At 45.6% G+C, this 11,113-nt stretch overlaps 1 protein-coding gene across 1 annotated transcript; it reads right to left on the minus strand.

The window, feature by feature from the left end:
• Positions 1-126: 126 nt before the first annotated feature.
• ACAA1 (acetyl-CoA acyltransferase 1) lies at positions 127-10,162 on the minus strand (the record flags this gene model as incomplete). The annotated part of the gene is made up of 11 exons (XM_010295120.1): positions 127-384; positions 1,353-1,498; positions 2,282-2,337; positions 3,136-3,315; positions 3,412-3,602; positions 5,540-5,620; positions 6,039-6,137; positions 8,333-8,375; positions 8,803-8,882; positions 9,715-9,772; positions 10,069-10,162. Coding segments are annotated over 11 exons (1,104 nt in total), but the record flags the coding sequence as incomplete, so codon positions are not given.
• Positions 10,163-11,113: the final 951 nt, after the last annotated feature.

An 11,113-nucleotide genomic window follows, 5' to 3' on the forward strand; every position in this document is an offset into this window, starting at 1 on the left:
TCACAGAATAAAGGGATCAATTAAATTAGACATACTCATTCATAATCACCACAGAAGGGCCTGTAGTTAAGCTTCAGATAAACTAATTTCTCTTCTCATGTCAGGATGTCATTCGCCAGTTCTGTGTTCTCCCACCTGCTTAGTAGATCTGTACTATTTATTCTACTTTGCAATTCATGCCTAAAATTTGTAGATCTAGATCTAGTAACAAATCCCTGAATCCACTTGATTTCACAGCACAAGTAATTTGCTATTACTAGAGAAGGCAGAGAAGTAGCTGTTGCGTTGTTTCATCAGTATGTTGGCGTTTAGTTCCCTGGGTACTCAAACACTGCCGCAGCGCCCATGCCAGTTCCAATGCACATCGATACAACGCCGTATGCTCTGAAATGAAAGAACGGGGAATTAAGACCGATCTGGTTTAGACTATCTGGGGAAAAAAACCAATACAATAAACATGAGCCACCCGCTGCTCTCCTGCATCACCAAGAGATTCTAACAGAGCAGGTCCCGATGCCCTGGAGTTCTTGCAGGGTGCTGTTTGCAGAACACGTGGACACACATTTCTCTGCTCGCTTTCAGGACAGGAGCGGTGCGCCAGCAGCGAGCTCCGTAGCCACCTGCCTCAGACACAGTAACAGGGAGGTGGAGCTAGAACTGCTTTGAGTCAGATGGGTTGAAGAAGAAACTCTTCCTTTCCTGCCTCCTACCACTGCCCTTCACGTGGCTTTGCTATGTAAAAGTTCAAGGTAAATTTGAATAGTCGGGTGATGTGCAGTAGGATTTGTGGAAAAACAGAGCGGAAAGCCTGATTTCAGAGCAAGTTCTTCCACTTCAGCTTGAGGTGATTTATTGTTACTGCCCAGTTTGCTTGGCAAGCTGTTGAAACGCCATCACTGTTACCCTCCCCTCTAGGCGAGGGCAGAGCTCACCCTACAGTGCAGTCCAGTGACACTGAACGTGCCAGCCCCACAGGGAGCAGCGGCAGAGCAGGCAGCAGCAGCTACAGGGGTTCTTCCACACCTTGGGAAAAGCCTGAGTCCCGGGACCAAAACTGTTGCAAAGCCCAATGCAGCCCAGCCTTGTGGAGCCACCAGCTCTGACCGCTGACTTGCTGCTCTAATGCTGCATGGTGGAGAGTTCTACCCCAGGGCCCCGCACCACCGAGGACCCACAGAGACCCTGTATTCATGTCCAGCAACATTGCAGAGCCCTCCATAAAAAGAACCATCAGGAATTCATGTTCAAAGCTATCGAAGGGATGGAGAAAGCTTAACCCAAACTGATGGTTACTTCTGAGCCCAAGTTACTTACATACACGTAAGGCATTAAGGCTGATACTCAGTGCTCACCTTTTCCCTCTGCGCTTCAATTCATTGAGCAAAGTGACAACCTGACGAGCACCAGTACAGCCCAGCGGATGCCCCAGTGCTATTGCTCCTCCCAGGGGGTTGACCTTCTCCATGGGAATGCCCAGCTTTTCAACACAGTACACAGCCTAGAAAGACAGAGGGAATGGCTTCATGGAGATGCTCTTGCATCTGTTAGTTCTCAGCTCTCCTGCAATAGAGGGCTCCAAAGACCGGAAAGAAGACTGGTGATCCCATCTTTACGCAAAGAGGGACAGGAAACCATCCCAGGCAGCTCTAGAGGCTTCAAAAGATTTGTGCTCAAAATGAATTTAACTCAAACTATGATTGTTATTACACAAAATCCACATCATGTCAGCTGCTCTTAAACAGCTGATGCTTGGAGGCCCGACTCCAGCTACAGCACATTTCCCAGTGGAAAGGGGTGGAACTACATTACAAATCCCAAGCACAGAAAGTGAGCTAAGCCTGTCAACTTCATCTCAAACTGAGCCATGGTACTTTCTGATGGGCACACTGTAGGTTGGTGAAAGACAACAGCACTGAGTTTCCACCTTTCATTAAGGAGCTGCAAATTGGTGAGTGCAACATGTTCACACTGACACCAGCCGGTAACAAATTAAAGCCCTTGTGAAGCAGAAATTCTGCAAGTTGTTACTATCATATCCTTATACCAATTACATTCTTATTCAATGGATATATTCTTCTGATTTTTTTTTTAGCTATTAAGCTGTATAAGCAATGCCCTGCTTATTTTTAATTTGAAGGAAAGGGGAAACAGTCTGTGCATGTTATTTACATTTGGCTGAAGATGTAGTATGTGGAACAAGTTCAAATCTTAATTTGGAGACCAAGCTGAAATGCATTCAGTTACCAAGGAATGTAGCAACTCAAACAGGACGATCACTCACCTGGCTTGCAAAGGCTTCATTAATTTCATATATATCAATGTCATTCAAAGTCAGACCTGTGGTTCAGAAAAGTCAGGATTTCAAAGGAGGTATTTTTGCCTTATGACTACATCAAAGAGAATAATTAACTTAAAGCCTCCCTTTATGGATTTTAGCTCTAGTCCACTAGTGACAGTAAGAGGGTGACCTTGGCTCCATGTCAGGTGTCTATACTTGTACACATGTTTATGTACAACAATGTCTAAAAGCTGTGTCACAGTTGTATGTGACCAAGTTTCATGTCACCGAGTTTGCCATGTTTCCTTAGATTAAATCTGATTTCTTTGCAGAGGGGTTGAATATTGAAAGGTGTTTCAAGACTGAAAGATAAAACTACAGGTGAGCATGTGACCATAGCACCGACAGGCAGACACAACAATAATGATCAGGTATAAAAGCTATTTAACCTGATGAGTATTATAAGAACCCTGAGGAAAGCTGGTTCTACTGGTCAGATGCCAAAATTGTGAAGAAACCCCCAAAAACAAATACAGAAACACCACCCTCACAGGTTGGTCGTATTAAGGAAGAAAAACCAGCACTAAATGAACACGAAATCACTTGCCATGTGTTAACTGTTCGTTGAGACTGTGCAGAGATTTAATCCTGAGCTTCTCAAAGGTGAGTGAATGACAATGTATACATGAGTACAAGTGAAGAGCATTACAATAATCCCAGCTCTTTTAAGGTTTTGAATTTAGGTTCACTGTTCCTATGGCTGAGCTGTACATGCTTGAATAATATAATCTCAAATTTCAGTCCAGAGTCTGCTTTGCCTTGCGCCAAACACTGTAAAAACAGCGAGCAGGTCTTACCCGCCTTCTCCACAGCAACAGGGATTGCGTAGGCTGGTCCTATGCCCATAACATCGGGTGGGACTCCAACCACAGCAAAGGACTTGAGCACCCCCAGCACTGGGAGTCCCAGCTGTGCTGCTTTTGAGCGTTTTGCCAAGAGAACTGCAGCTGCTCCATCACTGACCTGACTGGCATTACCTGTTGAAGAGCTTTATTAACACATTTCTTGCCTAAGCATGTTCTATTACAAGGTAGGTAAACCACAGGAACATCAGAAATTTAACAAGAGCTGACCTGCTGTAGTGCTACCATCCTCTTTGAAGGCAGGCTTCAGCTTTGCCAAGCCTTCCAGAGTTGTGGAGGGCCTAATCCCTTCATCTTGGTGCACAGTGATTGTTTTTTGGTTGCCTTGATTATCCAGAACAGTGGTCTTCACTGGAACAATCTCAGTTTTAAACAGTCCCATCTGCTGAGCTTTTGATGCTCTGTTAAAGAGGAGCGGGAAAGGTTAAAATATTCTGGAGGTGAACTGCAAGAGACCTAGTGTCAAGGAAACCAGTTAGTAAGAGAATGAACTAAGGTGTGACTTGGTACACAGATACATCGTCACCAGTAGGGAATGGGAAGGCAGGAGAATACTTATTTCCATTCATGGGAAGACAAACTTGCCTCTACGTTTCGGGAAATACATCGCTAACGTTATGGGCATTCTCCCCAAACCCGGGTCACAGGACCATGTGCTTCTGAGCAAGATCCCCATCCTGTTCCCATCAACACTTTTGTCACTGACTGACTACCACCAGCCCACAGCATGAAGTTGTACTTGTCCAGTGGTACAGTCACATCACAACTGTAAAAAAATAAGAATTGATGTTTGGACATCAGAATTCGTTTAAACAGGGCAAGTGGTCTAAGCCTCCACATAATGCTAGTAATTTCTGACAAGTTAAGGAATGGCTAAAGCTGCATTCATTCTGGGTTTTGTCCTACTAAAGACAAGTTGAGCTTTAGACCACAAACTTCAGGTTTAGTCTTCTGGCATTTAAACAGAACTTTTCAACCCAAAACAATTGCAATGTTGCACAGTTCAGTGTGACTACGTAGAAGGGTAGTACTACAGCTACCCTTAATTCAGCAGTAAAGGTGCTTACCTTTACCTTGCTAATTACACTTAATTCAGCAGTAAAGGTGCAGTGAAGATGGGGTCTCATCCCTGAGACATCAGCAGTTAGCAACAAAGAACAACTGACAGGACCACACTGATATATGTAGGCAGAATGCAATTAGCTAAATTAGAATTAGCTCAGGACACACAGTTTTATTCTTTTCTATCAACAAGGTATTTAAAAGCCTCCAGAGCCGAGCTGATATAGAAGATTTACCTTCCAGCAGCAGAGCACCCTTTACAGGGAATACAAATTGGAGACCAAAAGCTTGTTCATCACTTTACACTTTTACTAATAAAATGAAAATATTTAATACTCCCAGGTAAGTGAGAGTTAGAGCTAAGAGCTGAAGGACAGGTCAGTAACTTCACAGACATCCTGAATCCGAGGCCAGAAAGTCACTCCCTTCCTCACGTGAGAGGCGAGGATCGTGTTCACATACCCTTTGGCGTTATCGGCTCACTGTCAGTGAGAAAGGCTGGCATGCCAAGTTCCCTAGACACAGGGCCAGAATTTAAAGGTTAACTGGCCTGTGCAGTGGCTTCCTGTATTAGATAAATAATTGGACCGGGGCAATGCTTAAACAGAGCTCTGAAAGTTAGTTTAACCCTTTGAGAGCAGCAACTTTAATGCATCTTCTGACACTGGGCTGCCAGTATAGCCCCATGGATTCCAGGGGTCAGTTTACACTTTGGCAGTCATCTTGCCCAAGAGGAAGATTATTAGAGGTAGGACTGGACTCACTTGGAGCCAAACACCTGCAGCAAAGGCAAGCCACTCTTCTCACAAGTTCGGCGGTTCTCTAGAAACAGAATTTAAATACTGTACATTTAAACATTCCCCTGTGAGGGAACGTTCCTTCTGCTGCTACTCCCACGTTTGGTTTCAAATGAAGCTGAACCAAAGCCACTATGAAAATACTGCACCATGCATTCGTTTCAGAAACCTCATGGAGATTGTATCCTTTGGATGCTGAAGGGCACAGGGCCACTCGCTGCTCAAGGCTCGCACGCCCAGCGATCCGTGCGCAGGATTGATCACAATCCCCAGTGCAGCTCTGGACTCGGGTCTCTGTCACAACCTGGGACATGCACAGGTCTTCGCTCTGTCCATCTCAAGCTTCTTTACTCACTATGAAGTTTTCAAAAGCAACATGAAGGCTGCATTTAACCACTCTTGGGAAGTAGCAATGCATTTTCTATCTGTATTTATTCCCTAACTAAAGGTTTAAAAAAAAAAAAAAAAAATGCATTTACTTTTGTTGGGAAGCCAGGGCAAAGGCATCTTGCTTCTTTCGGGAAACTCCAAACTTCTCTGCCACATTTTCTGAGGTTATTCTGGGGAAAACAACATCACAGAATTAATCCAATGACACAGCTAATGGAGCTGCAATCGGCTTCTACTAAGACAACACAAGGTACAAGCATCGGCTTGAGTCTCAAAGCTAACTACTGCCTTCTCAACCTAGAACTGCTTGACAGAAGCAGATCCTGAATTAAATCCAGAACCAAAACAAGGTTCAACTCCACTCTCAATTTTAAGCTCAATGGCTTAATGAGCAAAAGACATAAGACAAGGAAGTCTTTCACCGATCTTCCCCGCATTTCACACAATGAATCCTCTATAACAAGCAAGGAGGATGCTGGCGCACGCAGATCCAAGCTCACTGGATTCAGATCGATTTGAAAGAGTACGGTCACCAAAGAGACAGAGCATCTAGAAAACCCTTAAACTTTGGGAAGAGGAAACACTTACCCCATAGGAATAAGGCAATCTCGAGCTTTGCTGTTTTCCATCATGCTGGAACTGATATCACCAGGGTTATTTGCACTTCTGAGGGACATTGTTTCCACGCTAAACACAGAAAAAATTTGAATTTGCAACCAGTGCTTTCATACTACATTTATCATAATTGCTCCATTAAGACTGATCAAAACTCAGTATCTTGACAACATGCCTTCCTGTTATCCTCTAGAAACGCAGCTCATAATTAAGAGCTGGCTGAGGCAGAAGCTCTTCAGTCACCAATAGAAGAATTACCACGAAATGAAAACAGTTTGCTAGATTAAATTGGTCCTTGTTTCACTAAGAACAAGATACCAGCATCAACAGTTAATTTTTCTTGTTTCCACAGCTAGGAAGGAATCACTAATGATTCTGGCACTTTTGTCCTCAAACATAACAAGAAACCAAAGGTCCTAGGACTGGAGTTTCCAGTGAGACTGTCAACAGCCATAAAAATGCCACTTACAGCTTAAGAACTGGTTGGCAGCATAATAAGTACTAAGCAAACCATTATGCTATTTGTATTTCACAACACAAAGAATTTAAGACACAGATCCCAGAGGCTGCAGTCTTTCACCTACAAACGAGTTAACAGATTGAAGATACCCAGTTTTACTGCAGAAATACACACAGCCACCACTTAAGACTAGTGAGCTTTTGTAAAGTCAGTCTAGACCATGAAGCCTACGATGGGAAGTGGGTTTGAATTCTATGCTGCACCACACAAATACACTCATCAAAAGTAAATAACAAAGAAACTACTCCTAGAAAATGCAATACAAGCAGAAAATAAGGCTTTTCCCCAAGCAGCTTTAGTAAGTGCTCTCAGGAATTTAAACTAACTCTAGTATGGGACACTGCATTGCTTGACTTCAGCTGCATCTACTCCCTGAAGGAAGGTATAGAATCACGTTTTACTAAGAGCAAACCACAGCTGCTACGTTTTCTGTTGTCATCCAGCACCTCTCCACCTACAGAGTTGGCAAGTCCACTTAGGGGAAGAGCATGACTTGGGATAAACTCAGCTCACAAATGCCATTCGTAACATACAGATTATATACATCTCCAGGAGGACCCTGCAGGGCAGAGGCCAGAAAACTTCACACAATGAAGCACAGCGGCTTGCATACCCAAAGGTGCAAAGGCTGGACCCCAAACCCTTTGAGCCTTTCAGTACCTTTAAGCGTATCATTTTGGTGCACACTGACAAGCAACTTCTTGGAACGAGCGTGTTAAAGTGAACAAGTGAAAAGCATCACGCGGTCAAGCAGAAGCGTTCCCTGTGAACACCAAGTGCTCAGCCTAAATCAGAGGAATGTGCCTGTCTTGCTGCGCTGTTTTGCAGCAGTCTAAGAAGGGAAGAGCATTCTCAGCATCGGCTCTTGCTCAACCAGGTGCATGCAAGTGTTGAGAAGTTGTAAATATAAACAGTTTCATAAGGGCTACTGGATGTCTGTGTACAGTAATAATTCAAGAAAGACTGAGTTACCAAGGTAAAAGAGAAACCCAATATTTTAGCTTCAGGATTACTGCATACTTGTTTTTAAATTTGTTCTTCTGAAGTGAATGTGTATGTGGTCACTAGTATTTCTCCAAAGCCAACCTAACATTTACACAACCCTCTAAAAATAAACACTCCTTACGATGTTAGGACTGAAGTAAAGAACATCGTGCCTGTCCACTGTAGAACATCTCCTGTAAGCCTGCAGAACAGTTATTAGCTGAGGTAGGACATCAATTTCTTTTATCCAAGATAGCTGCTGGTATTCTAAGACACCAGTTAATTGGAGATTAGTTAAAAAGCTAATCAGGGCAGGCTCTTTCAGGCTGTCCGAGCTCCGCAAACAAGTGGTGTCCTACAGCAGGGCCAAGACCCTAATAAAACAGGCTTTCCGCACACTTTTAAGAGACACTCAGCCTCTTCCTGCAACTCCAGCAGACATGTCACCAAGACCAAAACTTCCAGAGGAATTAAAGGATTTTCAAGCACCCTCCCTCAGATCTTTTAAGATGACCCTATTTTCTGTGAAAGTATTCATAAGCCTCTGGAAATACATGAATTGCATCTGCAGCCACCACTTAAGTTAACATCCTAATTTTAGAGTTTATTCACCCATTTGTCAAACAAGGATAGCATCCGTTTCCTTAGGAGGGACAGATCTGGTTGGAAGGGATTTGTAATTCCTTGCACAAAAGCCACGGCAGAGGGACAGAGTGCTACCTCCAGGAAGCCTGAGCAAGCACCATAAAAAAGACTTTCTTACCCACAGGCCAAGCCAATGTCATACGATCCATTTCGGATGCCACCTGTAACAGCAATGCAGAAACATCCTTACCATCATTAGGAGCAAAAGCACTTCCATTCCATCTGTGGCTTCATGAAGACCTGAGGCACCCATTACAGCCAAAGGTCTGCCAGAACATCAGCCAGGTCAAGGCTGAAGACTAACTATGACCCAATACGCAACCAGAGAGGACAAGGAGGGATCCTTCTAGAAGCTGCCTGAATCAGAAGTGGTGGTAGAAGTCATCCTCAGAAAACCAAGTTACTTCTCTAGGCATAAACTCAGCCACTCACGGATATAAAAGCATTCAACCAACATCACACTGGAATTTCCTAACAGCAGAAAACATCATCACTATTTTTACTGCTCAGAGAGACTGGAGGACAGGAGAAACGAGCACTTGGGGCGGGGCAGGCACTGACTCTGATCTGAGCGCCCACGACACTTACCAGCTATATTGATAATGGCCTGTAGCCCAGAGGAGCATTGCCGGTTCACGCTTGAGCACGGCACTGTCTCTGGAATACCACTAGAAAATAAGACAGCATTGGTAAAGACTCAGTGATGAAAGCCATGCAACAAACCAAACCTCTAAAGAGAGCATTAAGCCACTTGATTAAACTTTAACCCTCAAGTTCAAGACAGATCCCTTTATACATTTGTTGACCTATTTGGTCCTGCACCAAGAGAAAGCAAAGTTCACGGATAATTTCCAAACTTGATGTGCAAGTGGCTCCGAGTGCTGTTTACCTACAGGTCTGTCTTCAGAAGGTCCTCTGTAAGCAGGGCCTTCTCATGTGCCTACTTCCCAAGCTCCGACTGGGGCCAGAAATACTGAAAAGCTCTGCAATATTCATAATTACTGGTGGGCTGTGTCTGCACCTCTCCAAAGTGGTGGTTGTACACTGATTTACAGAAGCAAACATCACTTGACAATAGACACTTGCTGAAATATTTAGAAGCTGGGATCCAGATCAATACGAGCCATCAGCTGCAACACTGGGAAATGAACAGAAAGGCCTGAGGCAACTCCATGGTTTCAGGCCCCTGTAGAGCAGAAGGAAGCGCAGCCTGCAGTACGGAGAAGCAGCAAATAGGGCTGGGAGCCCACAAAACAAAGTCTCCCATTCAGAGGCTCAACACAGGTGGCACAAACAGATTAATCAGCCTCACCTCTGCCTGGCTGTTCTTTACCAGCAGGGTTCTCCAAACACTCGATTAAAGTCTAATTTCTAGGCAAAAGGTGATTTGCTGTAACTTCTAAGGAGTGCACCAGCCTCACTGCAACCTCTGACCCAGTGCTGCTCCGTAGCCAAGGCCTGAGAAGGAGAGGAGGAAGCTGGATCTGGTTGAGAGTTTACCTTAGAAACTGTGCAACTCTTGCAATCAAAGCACCAGCTCCAGGCTGCAGCACATTTCCTGAGTGCAAAGATACAATTCCAGTCAACCGGTTGTATTTCCATCGCTATTTGCTGTGGGCATCGAATGGATAACAACATCGCCATGGCTTGGTACCGTCTGGCACCCAGATCAGCACCCCACCACTCAGCAGAACAGTTGTGAAGGACGTACAGATTTCATAAACCCAACGCTACGCAGTAGCCCCTTCCAACCCCACGAACCTTGCAAGTATCCCAGGGGACACCAGGAGCAGCCTGTCCCCGAGAGCTATCCAGACCAGGAGTTTCACGTCTGGATGGAGGTTGTTCACTCACCCACACAGATGTCTCCCAGGACCTCAGGACGAAGATTGACATCTTGAAGGACTGCTGTCATAACAACAGACAGCAGTTCATCAGGTGTAGTATCCTAAAAGCACAGGGGATTAGTGCTACTCAGAACTGCCCTGTCACCAGTTCACCCTCAGACTGCTTCAGAGGGCTACTACATGATGCTTTGACAGCTGTACTCTGCTTCTCAGGTTGTGATGGTTGTCATTTTCCTATAAAAGCTGAATTCTTCTGTATGGCTTTTACCCTGGGCATTTTTCAGGCACTGTAACACATGCCACTTCCCTACCTAGCTCATTTTTATATATGAGCACACTTTGCAGGGCCTTCAAAGCCAAACAACTACGGTAAGTTACATCACAAGACTCAGCAAGCAGAGCCTCTGAATTCACTTTGTGAAAGAAACAAGGACGACAATTTTGAAGGATGGCAACCAACACGCATCCTTTAAAGCCATCCTGGCACCGAGTTCTTGCCTCGGTCAGAGCCCCAGGACTCTGTGCTTGCCATCCAGCGAGGAAAAGGGCCGCTCCAGGAGAAGGGTGGTAGGTCCATGCCAAGTGCCGTCAGTACCCGACCAAGCTGGGCAGGCAAGGGAGATGCTGCTTTTCCAAGCGGTCGCTCTGACCACAGCGAGTAAAATCAGCGAGGTAGAGACCTACACCAGCTTTAGGGGGAGTTGGGAAACTCGTCGGTACCTTGGCCGGCTTTTTTGGGGATGCTGGTAGCCCTGCCGCGCCGAGGCCAGGCACCCCTCGCCATTAGAGCCATCAGAAAACGCTGCCTGTCAGAGCGTTCTGCAGCACAGCCCCGCGCCGGGGCGGAGGATGGGGGCAGTGGGCAGGCGCGGGCCCAGGCCCCCGGGTGGCTGTGGATGCTGGTAGCCCTGCCGCGCCGAGGCCAGGCACCCCTCGCCATTAGAGCCATCAGAAAACGCTGCCTGTCAGAGCGTTCTGCAGCACAGCCCCGCGCCGGGGCGGAGGATGGGGGCAGTGGGCAGGCGCGGGCCCAGGCCCCCGGGTGGCTGTGG

Source organism: Phaethon lepturus, unplaced genomic scaffold (genome assembly GCF_000687285.1).
Source record: "Phaethon lepturus isolate BGI_N335 unplaced genomic scaffold, ASM68728v1 scaffold1449, whole genome shotgun sequence".
Classification (NCBI taxonomy): domain Eukaryota; kingdom Metazoa; phylum Chordata; class Aves; order Phaethontiformes; family Phaethontidae; genus Phaethon; species Phaethon lepturus.